Genomic DNA, 18,319 nt, shown 5'->3' with positions numbered 1-18,319 from the left:
GTACAGCTGTACCTATATACCCTTACCGGTTAGGACAGTACAGCTGTACATATATACATTTACCAGTTAGGACAGTACAGCTGTACATATATACAACAGTATAGCTATACATATATACCCTTACCAGTTAGGAGAGTACAGCTATACATATATACCCTTACCAGTTAGGACAGTACAGCTGTACATGTATACCCTTACCAGTTAGGATAGTACAGCTGTACCTATATACCCTTACCAGGTAAGACAGTACAGCTCTACATATTTATTTTATTTATTTAACATTTGTTAACTGGGAAAGTCCGACTTGGAACGAGCCAATTTTCAGTGGAGACCTGGGGAGAAATGCTCCAGATGCATGTCTTTGTAATGTGGGAGGAAACCGGAGCACCAGGAGGAAACTGACATGAACACAGGGAGGACATGCAGACTCCACATAGAAGGCACCCCAGCCGAGAATCGAACCGGCGAACCTCTTGGTGTGAGGCGACAACACTTCGGTGCACCTCTGTGCCATCATATATACAACATTACAGCTATACATATATACCTTTACCAGTTAGGACAGTACAGCTGTACCTATATACCATTTCCACTTAGGACAGTATAGTTGTACATATATACAACAGTACAGCTCTACATATATACCCTTACCAGTTAGGACAGTACAGCTGTACCTATATACCCTTACCAGGTAGAACAGTACAGCTGTACATATATACAAGAGTACAGCTATACATATATACCCATACCAGTTAGGACAGTACAGCTGTACATATATACCCTTACTTGGTAGGACAGTACAGCTATATACATATAACCTTACCAGATAGGACAGTACAGCTGTACATATATACCATCACCAGGTAGTACAGTAGAGCTGTACATATATACAACACTACAGCTGTACATATATATATCCTTACCAGGTAGAACAGTACAGCTGTACATATATACCCTTACGAGGTAGGACAGTACAGCTGCACATATGTACCATTACCAGTTAGAATAGTACAACTGTACATACATAAAACAGCACAGGTATACATATATACCCTTACTAGTTAGGACAGCATAGTTGTACATATAGTTGTACATACATACATATATATATATATATATATATATATATATATATATATATATACACACACACACACACACACACACACACAACAGTATAGCTGTACATGTATAGTATTCCAGTAAGGACAGTACAACTGTAAATGTTTACCCTTACCAGGTAGGACAGTACAGCTGTACCTATATATCCTTACCCTGTAGGACAGTACAGCTGTGCATGTATAGAACAGTACAGCTATACATATATACCCTTTCTAGTTAGGAGAGTACAGCTGTACATATATACCCTTACCAGGTAGGACAGTACAGCTGTACATATATACTCTTACCAGTAAGGACAGTACAGCTGTACGTATATACTCTTACCAGTTAGGACAGTACAGCTGTACATATATACCTTTAGCAGATGGGACAGTACAGTTGTACATATTTGCAACATTGCACCTATAGGTATATACTGTTACCAGTAAGAACAGTACAGCAGTACGTGTATAGCCTTATAGGTTAGGACACTTCAACTGTACATATATTACCAGTAAGGACAGTACAGCTGTACATATTCACTCTTACCAGTTAGGACAGTACAGCTGTACATATATACCCTTGCCAGGTAGGACATTGTAGTTGCACATATGTACCTCTCAAGACATCTGCAACAACTGGAAAGGCCGCAGAAATACCTCACTAAAAGAATCACAGGCCTAAAGCAGATGCCCTACGCTGACCGCCTTAAAGAACTCCAGCTATACTCTGTCGCATATCGTCTACTCAGAGGCGATCTCTGCTTAACATACAAGGCCATGTCAAACCCAGAGCTGTTGGACATGCTACACTTAAAGAAATCCCAATCCCTCAGAGCTACACGCTCCAGGGATCTAAACCTTGTCATCACAATAAACAAAACATGCTGGAGGGATAGGTTCCTGACCCAGAGACTCCCCAGACTCTGGAATAGATTGCCCATACATGTCAAGCAGAGCGCCTCTTTGGCCCTCTTCAAAAGGAACCTTGACAATTGGATGGGAGAAAGGAAATTTACTCTGGGGATCACATCAGTCACCCTGCTAGATAGTGGTCCAGGGAAGTAAATAGTGTGGAAAGAAATAGCCAGGGAATTGTTATGGCTATGCTTGTGTAGGCCCTAGGGCTGATAGCCTAGTACCAACCTATGAAACTATGAACCTATATTTACCCTATACATATATACCCTAGGGCAGTACAGGTGTACAACAATACATATATACCCTTACCGTTTAGGACAGTAAAGCTGTACATATATACCCTTACCAGGTAGGACAGTACAGCTGTATGGATATATCCTTACCAGTTCGGACAGTACAGCTGTACATATATACCCTTACCAGTTCGGACAGTACAGCTGTATGTGTGTGTGTGTATATATATATGTATATGTATATATATATATATATATATATATATATATATATATATATATATATATATATATATATATATATATAAATATATATATATATATATATATATATATATATATATACACACAACAATACCGCAATACGTATATGCCCTTACCAGCTAGGACAGTACAGCTATACATGTACCATTACCAGTTAGGACAGTACAGCTGTACCTATATATCCTTACCAGGTAGGACAGTACAGCTGTACATATATACAACAGTACAGCTATACATATACCCTTACCAGGTAGAACAGTACAGCTGTACATATATGCAACATTAGAGCTGTACATGTGTACCCTTACAAGGAAGGACAGTACAGCTGTACATATATACGAATATAAGGTAGGACAGTACAGCTATACATATATATACACTTACCAGGTAGGACAGTACAGCTGTAGAACCTACAGGTAATGACATATGTCCTGAATGGGAGGACAACTGGAAATAATCAATCAGCAATCATTGCCATGTAGAAAGATTTTAACTGGTGGGGTCATGCAAATTGGAAGTGTTTATGCTCTCCAAGCATAACTGTAGTGTTAGTTATTAGAAAATGGCCAACTGAAAATAAAACACTCCTGAGATGTGCACTGCCGATGTGAATTATGACTCGTATTGTGTACAAAAAAGGCAGGGTTGGACCAGTTTGGTGCTCTGCATGCTATTCCGTTTACTGTCAGGTTTTATCTCCATGAAATATGCAACGTTTATAAATGCAGGCTAATGGTGTAGTGGTTGGCCTTTTGCTACTGTAGCAAAAGAGAATGTAGAAACTTACTAAATCTGTTTCTGTATCCCTAGATGCTCATTAGGTTACTTTGGGGAACCTAATGAGCCTGGTGGTCACTGCCATGAGTGCCAGTGTAGCCCGAGTGGTTCCCTGCACAGCTACTGTGATCGAGTGACAGGACAGTGTGCGTGCAAGCAAGGAGTGATGGGATATCTTTGTGACCAGTGTGAACCTCGACATATCCTCATGAAAGAAGAATGTGCATGTAAGTTTTATTTGGGAGGGGTGTTGTTGAGACTTGCATTGTTCTGTCAGCATATCTTAAAGTGCAATCAAATGAAGACTGTATGGCTTATACATTTTACTGAGAACCGTTTCCTGAAAATAGTTGGTGTATTGTTTTCTTACTTTGAAGTTTATGGGGCTTACTGATTTGAACTTTGTTTAAATTTGTGACTCATTTTTCAGCTGAACATTTCTGAACCTCTGTAATGGGATGTCAATTCTTCCACATTTTCTCTTGTTTATTTTATGCATTTGTATTTATGATTACTTTGATGTTTTAGTTTTATGCATTTTAAAACTTTGATTATGTCATTTTTGTTTTTTATTTTTCCTGCTAAGAATTTTGCTGGAAGTCATAACTTTATTTTTGCTTTTATTTGAATTAATTCTTTCTTGCCTTTCTTAAACATGGTCTTCAAAAGTACACTTACTAACCAAAATAGGCCTCATCAAATGTCTATGTTTGTATCAGTGTTGTCCAGAGTCACTTTGCATGTTCTCACTGCCTTTACACATTACCTGCCAATTTATTGTTTAGATTCCTAACACAATTTTTATTCCCTCACTTGTTTCTGCAACTAGTTTATTCTCTATCAGGGATTGTTCTGCCCTGGGGCATCTTTTTCTTTTATTTATTTTGAATTTAACTTGCCAGTTGTTTTAACCTATTTTCCATGTTTATTAGAACTTTTTATATACATTTTTTAGGTTTTAGCATATGTTAGAATAATCTGCAAACTAAGTAACTTTCATTCTTTTGTTCTTTATAGTATTTATAATGTAAAGTGTTCATACTGTGTTCATAAGTGATTTGGAAAGCAGAAATTGTGGAATTTCATTTGTCTGTCTTGTGTCTTCTCACCAAGATTCAAGTAGCCAGTTTGGCACTGAGTTCTCCATTTGGCACTGCATCATAGATATTACAACTGACACAAGACCTCCCCTTTTCATTATTACCCCATCACTCTTGTTTATGAAGTGACAGTAACTGAAGTAGTCTCAGCCAGCAGGTCCTTACTCTTCATTACAGCATCTAGCCAGTTGCCAGTTGTCTCATGGTGTGAGATCCATAGCAGTTCCTGTGTTTGAGAGGGTTCTTTCCGAGTCCAGAGAAGGTGGAGCCACACTCTGCTCCATCCTGACCTTCTGCTGTTTCTATTTCTATGCATCCTTATCAACAGGGACAGTCAGCACCCTTATGTCTTGAGGATCTCGCCAAGTGAGTTCCCTGTCTGATTCTGAGCCTTCCCTGGAAGCCCACATGGAGGTGGGGGGGTTGTGAGGAAACTGGGGAGACATTTAGACAGTCACTCACTGAAGACACAGACTTTGAGGGAGTCAGTTCCCCTAGATCCTTTCTAGAAGACATTTCCTTTGGGGACATCCTGGAATTGATGGAACAAAGAGGAGGTTGCTCCTCCAAAGCTCCCTTTCTGGGGAGTAAGCGTTCCTTGAGGCATGTGGAGCTGAGTGTTGTACCTCCTGGGTGGTTCCACTGATTGACAAACTTGTTGACCTATTTTCTCAGCAGGCACTGAGGGAACCCGATGTGGTGGATCAGATTTCATGTAAACATGATAACATCCTGGTAGCTCCTAGTACCAGATCGCACTGGAGCAAGGATCCCCCAGTAGATGCCGTGGTTGTTATGACAGCCACTAAGAAGGAGCTGTCTGAAGAGAGCACTTCTGTCCATCTGCCTAATAGAGAATCAGGGGCCTTGGAGAGATTTGGAAACAGACATATGCTTCAGCACCCTTTGCTGTTCAAGCACAGACTTACCTAGCAGATATGACTCATTTCCAGAGAGAATTGATAAGAGTTGACAAAGTCTCTCTTGGATAACCTACTAGCGGACATCTAGAAGTCATTGGAGTCCCATTTGTCTGCCCTCCAGTCACTGTCAGATGTATCCATGTATTTGCTTTCCAGTGCTGCTGATGGTACAGAATAGGCAGCAGGTACCAGTGTGTTATCTGTTGGCATGCCTGGATGCACCTGTGTAACTTTGTGGACTGCGTCAAGACATCCTTAATTAATGCACCTTCTGACGGTTCAACATTCTTCGTATGTAGGGTAAAGGTGATGCTTAATAGGAGCAAGCAAAAAAGATAAAACTTTGTCTACAAATGGAATATATTTTCCACCTCTCAGAGGACATTTTCCTGAAAGCTGAGGGGAAGATTTTGCTAGGATGCTGTTGTAGACAGACCTCTCTGGAGCGGGGAGGGTAATTTCAATGGATGTTATCTTAGAGGCAAGGAGAGACTGCAAAATTGAAGGTTTCACAGTATTTTCATGAAGAAACCCAATCAGCGCTCATGAACAGTTGCCTGACCGCTGTCCTCTGGAGGCATTTGGGGGACACCCTTTTCTGCACCTGCAAGACTGACAGGCCATCATCCATGATTCATGAGGACAGAAGATAATCATCCGAGGCTGTGTCATTCCCATTTATTTCCCCTCCATAGAAAAAGAAGAAAATTCCCAACTTTCCACTCAGTTATATTGAATTAGCAGTAGCAGATATGGAAAACCCACTAGAAAAGCTAGTCATCCAGCAGGTCCTCCCAGACCAGTCAGGATCCAGAGTCTATTCAAGATTCTTTTTAGGTCCGAATAAACAGGGAGTCTAAGGCCCGTCTTGGACCTGAGCCATCTCAGTCTGTTAGTAAGATAGACAAAATTCTGGATGGTCACAGTACAGTCTATTCTACTTCTGTTGAGGAAGGGTGAATGGATGTGCTCCACAGATCTCCAGGATGCATACTGTCATATCAAGATAGCGAAGCAGTCCAGCAGATTTCTTTATTCCCAGCTGGGAGCCAATAATTTACAATTCAGAGCACTGTCCTTCAGTTTCACCACAGCCACAGGGTGTTCACCAAATGCATGGCAGTGGTAGCAGCATATTACAGGCTTCAGCGGTTCCAGTTGTTCTTATAATTGGACGATTGGATCCTCACCACACCAGCCAGGGATCTACTAGTCGTGTGCAGGGACTTCTTGCTCCATGTAGCCCCCACAGTTGGGAATCACTATCAATCTCACCAAGAGCCTGCTGACACCAACACAGTCAATTGTATTGGATGCCTCCTGGACACAAATACTCAGAGCCAGGCTCCCCCAAATTCAGATTCTTATCCCTGCATCAAGTTCCGTCAGAGGTAGTCCTTCATGCCAATCTTCCAGCGAGACTTGTCCTGCAAATAGGTATCACAAGGGATAAGAATAATGCTACTCAACGCCAGAAGTCTAAACCTCAAGATGCATGCACTCGAAACTCTCCTTAGCATGGAGAACATCGATATCTGTGCAGTAACAGAAACCTGGTTCAAGGCTCCCGAGAGCACACCAGCACTACCAGGTTATACCTCATACCATGTTTTTCGGCCGCAAAACTTGGACCGAACCACAAAAGGAGGGGGAGTATCAATATTCGTCAAAGATACCCACACCTCCAGGTTGGTGGCACAGCACGAAGCATCAGAGACTGTCCATGTGCAACTAACAGTGGGTAAAACTGCCTTCCAGTTTATAGCCTGCTACAGACCACCCTCCCAAACCCAGGAACCCCACTCGGCCTTCCTGAGAACACTGGAAAATATGAAGGTCTCTCCAAACACCATTATATTGGGCGACTTCAACTACCCTAACATAGACTGGGAGCATTACTCTAGCTCCAACACCCTAGCCCAAAGGTTCCTAGAATTTATAAACTCAAATGTCCCACAAGAGGGGAAAACATACTGGACCTGATCATCACCAACATGGGGACTCTATGCTCCAGACCAGAAGTGTATCCCTCACTGGTAAGATCAGACCATAAACTAATCTCACTAGATATTCACATCCCGACCCCACCCCCTGCCCAGAAAACCACAGTGAAAAACTTCTCTACAGCAAATTTCACACTCCTCAAAACCGAGGTGGAATCCTTCAAAGCCCCCGGGCCTGTGGAAAATACGGTCCAGACCGCAGAATCCTTTATAAACGCATTCTATGAACACCTTCAGGAATGCATGGATCATGCAATCCCAAATAAAACCAAGACCCAATCCTCCAAAGTTAGGCGTCCTGTCTGGTGGACCCCAGCCATAAACAAACTATACAATAGAAGGAGGAAGCTACTACATGATAGAGCAAAATCCCAAAAGGGAAGGCATCTCTGATCAGTATTAGCAAAAAACTACGGGCACTCATAAAATCGTCTAAGGCCAGCTTCGAGAGAAAAATTGCACAGGTCACTAAGGATAATCACAAGGCTTTCTTTAGTTATGTTAGGAACCTGGGTGGGAATTCCCAGATATGCTCAGAATTAGTCCAAAATGACAAAAAATACACCGAACCCACAGACATTGCCAACATCCTAGCTGACAGGTTCAGTGCAAACTTCTCCCCCCCTTCCCCACCAAAAGGGCAAATATCTATCCCAGCAGAGTGCTGCCCCCCTGTCATCTCAGATGCTCCGGTAAGAGCCGCCCTCTCCAAAGCAAAAAACACAGCATCAATGGGACCAGACGGTGTCCCGGGCTGCATCCTACATGAACTCCAAGAAGAACTAAACCCAAACATAAAACTACTGTTCAGTCTCAGCCTTACTACAGGATATGTACCCAAAGAGTGGCGTACAGCAACAGTGGTCCCTCTCCACAAAGGTGGTACCTCAACGGATCCTGGAAACTATCGCCCCATAAGCTTGACTAGCTTGGTCTGCAAAGCTATGGAAAGGATCATCATGGACCTCATAAATAAAGATATTGGGGACCTACAGACACTGGATCCTACCCAGTTCGGCTTTGTTAAGGACAGATCCTGCCTTTTAAACCTGGTCGATTTCTTTGAAACAGTCACCAAGGCCATTGACGAGGGGAAGGTGGTCCACACAGCCTACCTGGACCTTGCAAAAGCCTTCGATACAATACCCCACTTGGGCATTATAGATAAGCTCACCAGCTTAAATATAAACCCCTATGTCACTAGATGGGTTGCAAACTGGCTCAAGGACAGAACCCACATGGTTAGAATTGCTGGAGCCATGTCAGACTCCAAACCAGTTACAAGTGGCGTCCCACAAGGCTCAGTCCTGGGACCTCTCTTGTTTGGTATATATTTCTCGGAGGTACAGGCTAACACGGAAGGACTGTGGCTGACCAAGTTCGCAGATGACTGCAAACTGGGCGCCATAATAGACTCTCCAGCCGACACAAGCATCCTACAAAAGGGCCTCATAGAAACAGACAACTGGTGCCAGAGCCATGGCCTCAAGCTAAACGCCAAAAAGTGTATAGTCATCCCCTTTGGCAAAAACAAAGTGCCCACAAATTACCACATAGGTGGTAATCCATTAATACGGAAGAAGTAATTAGGGACCTGGGGACCCAAGTTGATAGCAATCTCTCATTTGACAACCACGTGGCCAAAGTGGTTAGAAAAACATTTTATATAGCCCACCTAATCATGAAGGGATTCACATCTAGATCAGGGGAGGTCATCGTGCCTCTTTACTCATCCTTCATCAGGCCCATAATTGAGTACAATGCCCCTTTTGGGATGTACCTTACCAGACACCTGCAGCAACTGGAAAGACCCCAAAAGTACCTCACCAAGAGGATCAAAGGGCTCAGACAGATGCCATATGCTGCCCGGTTAAAGAAACTCCAGCTCTATTCAGTGGCATACTGCCTGCTCAGAGGCGATCTGTGCCTGACGTATAAAGCCTTGTCCAACCCGGATTTAATGGACATGCTGCACCTCAGAAAATCCAAATCCCATCAAGCTACGCGCTCGAGAGACTTGAACCTCAGCACTGAAATAAATAGGACATGCTGGAGGGACAGATTCATAACCCAGAGGCTCTCTTCACTCTGGAATAAAATCCCAGTCCAGGTTAGGCAGAGTCCCTCATTGACTCTCTTCAAGAGGAATCTTGATGAGTGGATGGGAGATGGTAGGTTTACCCGGGTATCACTTCTGTGGCACTGTTAGACAGAGGCACAGTATACTAACCTCGAAAAAGGGCATAGCAAAATTCATTTAAAATGGGTGGCGAAAGCCAAACACACTCTGGCTAGGCTTATAAATGCCCTAGGGCAGATAGCCTAGTATGAACCTATGAACTTTTGAGCCTGATGGTGGCCTTAATCACATTAGTTCCTCAGGCAAGGTATTATATGACAATCCTGTAATGGACACTTTCAGTCCAGTGATTGATGTTGTCTCACCCCCTTCATGCCCCAATATGTCTTGCACCAATATGGAGGAAGCACATCAGTTTATGGTTAACCTCACCAATAGTCTCATGAGGTTAACAGTTCTCCCCACAGCCACTCTTAACCACAGACGCATCCCTTCTAGGGTAGGGGTTGCATTTCAAAGAAAAAAACTGTTCAAGGTTATTGGTCAATGATGGAGGTCAGTCTTCACATCATTGTCTTGGAGATGAGGGCAGTCCTCTGTGCATTACATGCCTTTCAGAACTGCCTCCCTGAGAGTGTGATTTCACTCCAGAAGCTCAACATGGCAGTAGTGTAGTACATCATCAAGCAGGGAGGAATACGTTCATATTTACTGTGCCAGTAACTCATAAGAATGTGGCAGTGGGCGATGTCTTCCTTTTGCTTTCTTGTGTCAACTCACGTCCCAGAGACTTGGTTCAAAAGGGCAGTTAGCCTAGTACTAACCTATGAACCTATGAACTTAGAAATATTCACACATTTTTGGAACAGAACACCCAACTAATCACACATTAAGTAAGAGAAAGACAATTCCTTGTGTCCTTGATACTGAATGCCCTTTTGCCAAGCACTGTCAGTGATCACAAGTCCCAGTCACTGAGCATCATTACCTCTTTGCTTTCCAGCTTGTGATTGTGGAAGTATGTTGAAGACAAACAGTTGATACTATGTGATACTAAACGTTAAGCATCAGGGGCACATTACCCCACATAGGGGAACGTGTGCCGTTTTTATTTTGGATGCTTTATATAGTTGCTTGATGCTTGGTTCTTCCCATGTGAGGTGGTCACTTCAGGAAATGGAACACCAAGGTTTTCGAAACATGTGCCGTTTGTAGTTGTGATGTGCTTTATGTGCTCTTATCTATCCCACGTGAAGTGGTCACTTCAGGAAATGGAACACCAAGGCTTTTGAAACGTGCCTTTTGTAGTTGTGATGTGGTTTATGTGCTCTTATCTATCCCATGTGAGGTGGTCACTTCAGGAAATGGAACACCAAGGCTTTCGAAACATGTGCATTTTGTATTTGTGATGTGCTTTATGTGCTCTTATCTATCCCATGTGAAGTGGTCACTTCAGGAAATGGAACACCAAGGCTTTCGAAACATGTGCCTTTTGTATTTGTGATGTGCTTTATGTGCTCTTATCTATCCCATGTGAAGTGGTCACTTCAGAAAATGGAACACCAAGGCTTTCGAAACGTGCCTTTTGTAGTTGTGATGTGCTTTATGTGCTCTTATCTATCCCATGTGAGGTGGTCACTTCAGGAAATGGAACACCAAGGCTTTCGAAACATGTGCCTTTTGTAGTTGTGATGTGCTTTATGTGCTCTTATCTATCCCATGTGAGGTGGTCACTTCAGGAAATGGAACACCAAGGCTTTCGAAACATGTGCCTTTTGTAGTTGTGATGTGCTTTATGTGCTCTTATCTATTTTTTCTTATGACCGTTTGACTTACAATCCATATCTTGTGTCTATATTTTTGTCTATAACTATCTGCTGGCTCAGATAAGTACAACTTCGAATATGACATATATAATGCACATACTTATCTTTACGCAGTTTGTGTTTGATAAGATAAATGTTCGGTGCACTTTTAACACTTCTGTGCCGCTGCTACACGTGTGTATGCAGCATAAATGCATGCATTTAGAGGGGTGTAATATCCTACAAACAATGTATAGTCTAGTGGACAAATCAAGCATGCTCTATTGTTCTGCCTTAAGAATGGTCTGTCAGTCAAACAGTGATGACATTGATCTTCAGTCACTGGGGTTGGCCTCGCTGTCATCTTTTTACTTTTTACCTAAACATCAAATGCAGCAGCTACTTTGGCCTGATTCCTCCACAGAGACAGACACTGAGGGGCCCTGTTATCCACATTTGGCCCCCGGAAATTCTTTATATTTACCCCTTTCATCTGATAACAAAGTTTCTTCAGAAAGCCAGGAGATGCAAGGTCAAAGTAGTACTCATTGTTCCATTTTGGCCTCGGCAAGTTTGGTTCCCCTTTTTCTGACCTCATCTAATACATCCGTCTTGCATGTTGGATGATTGTCCTGACCATTGTCTCACCCCTAAGGCCAGCCTTACCAGGACCTGGAAACTCTGAATTTAATCACAGGGTTCTTCAAGTTCTAAAGATGGCCAGGGATGCCATGCTGTCAGCCACAGTTATCCAGATTTTGACCTCCTTACAGAAGCCGAATACCAGAAAAATTTGTCTTAGTAAATGGAAAAGATTTACCATATTAGTCTGTTCTAGAGGTTTAGACCCTTTTTTCTGCTCTTGTGCCTTCAGATCTGAAGTAGTTACTTCATTTGCTCTGCAACCTGTGGGTATCGGATCCGACTTCGGATCCAAGCCGGCAGCTTTCCAAGCTACAAGATCTGAGCTCCTAGCTCCTCCCCCTACCCATAATCCCCTGCTACCTGCTGTATTACCTCAGATCGTTTTTTGCCGCGGCTGAAGTAGCTATCTTTTGAAGAGCTCCTGGCTTTGGTGAGATCGTTTACTTGTTAAAGTCCTTTTTTTCTCTAGTGTTTTTGTGAAGTTGTAGTGTACGTGTGTGTAGTGCCCCTGAGTTTATTTTCGGTGGTTTAGTTAATTTTTCTCGTAGTTAGTTGTTCCTCTGTGTTATACCCCTCCCCCCCTTAGTGTTTGTGTGTGAGTGTGTGAGTGAGTTTAAAATGGCTGAAGGGCCCAAAGCTGTTTTTTTGAAGTGTACTGAGTGTGGCCATAAGCTTTCACCGGCTGATGGCCACACTCAGTGCGTTTTGTGCCAGGGGGTGGCCCATTTATCTATGGCCTGCCAAATTTGTGCGGCCTTTAACCCCCGGGTGCTTAGGGATAAGAAGAATAAGCTGATCCTGGTGGGAAAGCTGACCCAGGAATCGGCTTCTTCTTCCTCTCCGGCTCAGGCTGCTTCGGCAGCCCCAGTGCCTTCTGCGCCCCTTGCTCAGCCCGGGACTCAATCTCCCTCTTTGTGTTCGAGCACGGGTGACGCTGGTGCCTCTTCCTCCAGAGAGAAGAGGCACAAGGATAGGGAAGGACACAAATCCCATAAAAGGCGGGCTGAGACTCAACTCTCAGCCCCGCCATCTAAACTGACTAAGTCTCCCTCGAGGGTCTCTGGATCCTCCCCCTCTCGGCTCCGTTTGCCCAGCTTTTCGCCGGAGCCAGAGGAGGAGGGCCGGTCTCCCTCGAGGTCGTCGAGGCGGCCCTCCCGGCCCGGCTCGACGACTTCTTCTAGATCGACCAGAAGCCTCACCGAAGCGGATATGGCCTGGATGATGCTTCGATTCATACAGACCCAAATGCACCTAGTGGTGCTCTTGCCTCCCCCCCCTCTGGGAGGGAGCGCGGCCCCCATTTCTGCTCCGATCACTCCTTCTCCGACTTGTTTTCAGGTCTCGGAGTCGTCAGATCTGGGCCCTTTCGGAGCCGGGGATTTGTCGGCGCCGATAGCGCTGGTCTCTTCGACGTCGACTATACCCTCGAGCGTGTCGGATCTGAGTTCTCAGGGCCGAGGGCTGAGCATCAGATCCAGGGGAGTTGGTGTGTCTTCGGCGCCACTGGGTTCGGAGCGCACCTCTCTCTCTCTACGCCGACTGCATCGGCTCCGACCCCGATCCCTACCTTGGAGCCGTGGAGGATGCTTTCGGAGCCTGGCGAGAGTAGTTCTCCTTCGGCTTTTGAGGTAGTGGGGAGGGTACTGTCGAGGTCCTCCAGGTCCCCGGTCGGGGCTTCGAATCCTCCCATACCCCCCTGCATGTGGGTCTATCCTCCGTCATCTGACCATCGGGACAGCCTGCTCAAGCCCTCCAGCTTGTTCCCTTGGAGGAAGCAAGAACCCGTGGACGAGCCCTTGGGATAGCCTCACCGAGGAGGTCCCTCGTAAACGTAGGTGTAAAATAGGCACCTGGACTCCCCTGAGTCCGTTACCACCGACACGGATTTAGATGAAGGGGAAGGTTCCCCAAGGTTACCCCCGAGGATGTCTCCTTCGGAGACATCATGGAAATGTTGCGTATTAGAGGGGGTGGTCTGCCCAAAAACCTTCCGTGGATGAATCCATGTTCCTGGAGGCGTTTGAGGCAGGCCCATCTACCTCCTGGGTGTCCCCTCCGGCTGACCCCCTGGTAGACTTAATTACTACCAGGGCGTGGAAGGAGCCCGACACCGTGGAGCCAATTCCTAGGCGACCTGATAAAGTCCTTAGCCCCCCTAGAGATAGGCAGTCTTGGGCCATGGGTTCTCCCGTTGATGCCATGTTGGTGGCGGCTGCCACCAAGAAAGAACTCGCACAGGAGAGTTCTTCGGTCCACCCGCCAGATAAGGAATCTCGAGCACTGGACCACACTGGGAAGCGGATGTTTGCTTCAGCGACCTTCTCGATAAGGGCGCTGAACTATATGGCACATACCATCAGGCTACAGCGAGACTTGATTAAGGAATACGCTGCAGCCCCCCCGGAGTCCATGTCGGTCGGAGACAAGAATGTTTTTTCGACTCGGATGGCCACTCTAAAATCCATTTCTAACACGTCCATATGGCTTCTCTCCCATGCAACGGAGGGAGCCGCTAGGACCAGCGGAGCCGGGGTCATCTTGCGACGTCACGCCTGGCTCCGTCTTTGCGACTTCACAGATCCCTTCAAGGAATCCTTCGCGAATGCGCCCTTTGACGGATCTTCGCTTTTCAGCAAGACCATTCGCGATACGCTGGTCCAAAGCGAAAAGGATGGGAAGACGCTGTCTGCCGTCGGAGTCCGCTTCTCTAATCCCCAACGATCCTTTTCTAGGAATCAGAGGGGACAAAAGAAGCTGTGGTTCCACAAGTCTCAGCAATCCCATCCAGCTTCGGACCCCTCATCCTCTAGAGGCAGAGGAGGACAAGGTGGACGCCGGCCGAGAAGCATAGGGGGACTGCGTAACTTTGGGTCTAGAGAACCTTTCTTGGACAGACCCGTGCAGCAGCCCTGAGTGCTTGCCCGACTGTCCTTCTCTGGACGCAGTCGGGGGGTGTTTGACGGAGCACCTGTCAAACTGGGAGTCCCTTACGACAGATCGATGGGGGCTCCGTATCATATCCAGAGGTTATTACATCCCCTTCATAAACCTTCCCCCCAAGACTAGATGCCTCCCTGATGTACCACCCGATCAGAGGGAGGCAGCGGCTTCAGAAGTTCCGAAGTTGCTAGAAAAAAGAGCCATCCAGCCCGTCCCCCCAGATCAGTCTGGATTGGGTTATTACTCCAGGTTCTTTTTGGTGCCAAAGAAAATGGGGGACCTAAGACCCATCTTAGACCTTTCCGCTCTGAACCTATTCATTCCCAAGGAAAAATTCCGGATGGTCACCCTCCAATCAATTCTCCCCCTTCTGCGGGAGAACGACTGGATGTGCTCTATAGACCTCAAGGATGCGTACTACCACATTTTGATGGACAGACGCTCCAGAAGGTTTCTCCGCTTACGGCTGGGGGCCAGTCATTATCAGTTCAGGGTTCTTCTGTTCGGCCTCACCTCAGCCCCCAGGGTGTTCACCAAAGTCATGGCAGTGGTTGCAGCCCACCTGAGACTTCAGGGCATTCAGGTCTTTCCGTACCTGGACAACTGGCTCCTCACCGCCGCCAACAGGCATCAACTCTGCATGGCAAGAGATTATGCTCTGACTCTTGCCCACAACTTAGGCATCTCAGTAAATCTGCAGAAATCCTCTCTGTGGCCCGTTCAGGTCCTGGAATTCATAGGAGCCAGGTTGGATACCCGTATCTCTCGAGCTACCCTAACTTCAGACAGGCTGAGCAGCTTGTCATATCAAGTATTAGCCCTTCTTCAGAGTCCTGCCCCACCGGCGGAGTTAGTCCTGAGGGCACTAGGGTCTATGGCGGCAGAGATCGGTCTCTCCCTTCACGCACGCCTGCGAATGAGGATATTGCAGTGGACCCTGCAAGTTCAATGGTCCCTATCACTCACCCGTTGAATACTCCGATACCACTGAGCAGAGTTTGCAAGGACTCCCTTCTTTGGTGGCTCCACACGCGGGAATTCAGAGAAGGGAGGCCCTTTGTGATCCCCCCGCCCCAAGCCACGTTGACCACGGACGCTTCTTGCCTCGGGTGGGGGGGGCATTGTTCAGGCAGATCCGTCCAAGGCATGTGGACGTCCCTAGAGACCCCATTGCATATCAATGTCCTAGAGATTAGGGCAGTGCTTTTGGCGTTGCAAGCTCTCCACGACCTTCTCCCTCTGGGGACTATTGCAATCCAGACGGACAATATGTCAGTAGTCTGGTACATAAACAAACAGGGAGGAACCAGGTCTTATCCCCTTTGTCGAGAGGCTATGAGAGTTTGGGAATGGGCGATATCCACCATCCGGTTTCTGGTAGGCAATGCACATTCCGGGTCGGTCCAACATATTAGCAGACAAACTGAGTCGAGTACTTCTCACTCCGTACGAGTGGTCTCTCAATCCATCTGTTGCAAAGCAGATCTTCCGCAAATGGGGTTGGCCTCGCTGCGATCTTTTTGCTTCTCCATTAAACACAAAATGCAGCGAGTTCTTCGCAATACTTCCCCCCAAAGGGGAGAATCCCAGAGACACTCTAGTTCATGCTTGGCCTCCCGGTCTCCTTTATGCTTATCCCCCCCTCCCGCTTATGATAAAGTTCATACAGAAAGCCTGTTGGTTGGGGAGCAGAGTTATCCTCATAGCCCCATTCTGGCCTCGACAGATCTGGTTCCCTTATCTGCGGTCTCGCAGTCTAGCTTCGCCATGGATTCTGGATCCCATTCAAGACCTGATCTCGCATCCTGCGGGTTGCCAAACCCCGAACCTGGTGAACCTCAAGCTTACGGCTTGGTTGATCCAGTTCCAATGATGGCTAGGACTCCCGGTATCTCTTCTCCTGTTAAGGCCATACTAGTCGCAGCTCATAAGCTGTCTACCAGAAAACTTTACAATAGTAAATGGAAACGTTTCTCCATCTGGGCTAAAGACAAGGGCCTGGACCCATTTACAGATGTTCATCGTGCATACAGCTGCAGTAATCACAGATGGGTTTTCAGCCGTCAGGCGGTCCCTCGGTCGGCCGAATTCCAAAGTCTTGGTCTGGCGTCGGTTGTCATCGCTTACTCTTCTGACGTCAGTAAGGCCAGAGTATATAAGACACAGCCGACGCCATGTTCTCCAGTCTTTTTTGCCGCGCGGTGCCCGAAGCAGAAGCAGTTCGCAAGTGCCGGTCGGCCAGCTCCTGAATTACGAAAAAATTGGAACCGAAGTCTTCTTTAAAGCTAAGTACCCGTTGAAACTTTTCTTGCCTCAGACCGATGTCAGAAAAAGTTAATAATTGTATTTCTTGTGGGAAGCAAATACTGCATAAGGATTTCCATTCCCTTTGCATACCTTGTTTGGGCCCAGACCACGACGTCTTGGGCTGTCGCTTTTGCGCTACCTTCAATAAACGCACTATCAAGCGTCGGGCTGAGTTCGCCCAACACTGCTTTGGTAAAGCTTTTGATTATAAAATGTCGTCGGACAATCCGACTACCGTTTTGTCCAAAAAACACAAGGAAAAGGACCGACACGTGAGACCCGCGGTCCTCGCCGACACCACTCCAAAACAGGCTACACGTGGTCCGGTTCTCAGCGAGACGCCTTTGCAGTCCCTGACTACCGACGACACTCCTTTGGCGGTGTCCTCTGTACCCGAGACCGCTGGGTCTTCGGCCCTTTCCCAGACTACAATCGAAGCCCCTGCTAATGTCGAGCCTACTAATGTGGACAGGTCCACCTCCACCCATGGTGTATTTAGGCCCTCATCTTCTTTTTCAATAAAGGCTTTTACTAAAGCCAAAGCAGCCAGGCATCCCACGAGGCTTGTTGCACAGGGCCCATCTCCTGGACCCATACCTAAGAAACAGATGCTTAAAATGGCTGAGGATTTAATTACTCTTATCAGAGGTTCTCAGCCCCCTCCTGACAAGAGACCCAGAGTGGAGGAAGAATCTCCCTCTTCTGATCAGGGATCCATTTTATCAGAACATTCTGATGCAGAGGAACACTCTTACTCCCCTTTTGAGGATTTGGATGCAGAACAGTCCATTCCTTCTGTATCCCCTCCTGAGGATTTTTCTTTTGGGGAAACCTTGCACACTTTGAGGGAACACTTCCATTGGGAAGGCCAAGACTTTTCAGATTCCAAGAAAAGACTTAGGGAATTTCTTTGGTTACCTCAGCACAGACCTCTGGCTATACCCCTGTTTTGGATGTACTGGATGATGTCTATTCGGAGGCTTGCCTTAACCCTGATTCTCTGCCTCCTGCACCAGTAAAACCTGATAGGTATTACAGAGTACCCAGCTCTCACCAATTTCTCTACAAAGGCCATAATGCTGACCCTGAAACCATTTCACAAGGCCCCAAGGGATTAAAGGCCTCCACTGCCAAGAATCCACTCCCTGCAGAAAGGGAATCCAGATCTCTAGAAAGGTGGGGTAAAAAGGTATATACCTCGGCCACCCTAGCCATGAGGGC

At 46.1% G+C, this 18,319-nt stretch overlaps 1 protein-coding gene across 1 annotated transcript in view; it reads left to right on the top strand.

The window, feature by feature from the left end:
* Positions 1-18,319, top strand: part of LAMA1 (laminin subunit alpha 1) — a 3,417,884-nt gene that overhangs the window by 1,654,080 nt on the left and 1,745,485 nt on the right. Inside the window, exon 25 of the mRNA XM_044066516.1 lies at positions 3,329-3,522. Coding sequence (XP_043922451.1) covers positions 3,329-3,522 — 194 coding nt within the window. The remainder of the gene's footprint in view (positions 1-3,328; positions 3,523-18,319) is intronic.

The sequence above is a fragment of the Protopterus annectens genome, chromosome 3.part1 (genome assembly GCF_019279795.1).
Source record: "Protopterus annectens isolate FY-2018-M chromosome 3.part1, PAN1.0, whole genome shotgun sequence".
NCBI classification, from domain to species: domain Eukaryota; kingdom Metazoa; phylum Chordata; order Ceratodontiformes; family Protopteridae; genus Protopterus; species Protopterus annectens.
The sequence above is the reverse complement of the archived record's forward strand: the minus strand, read 5'-3'. Positions and strand labels throughout refer to the sequence as shown.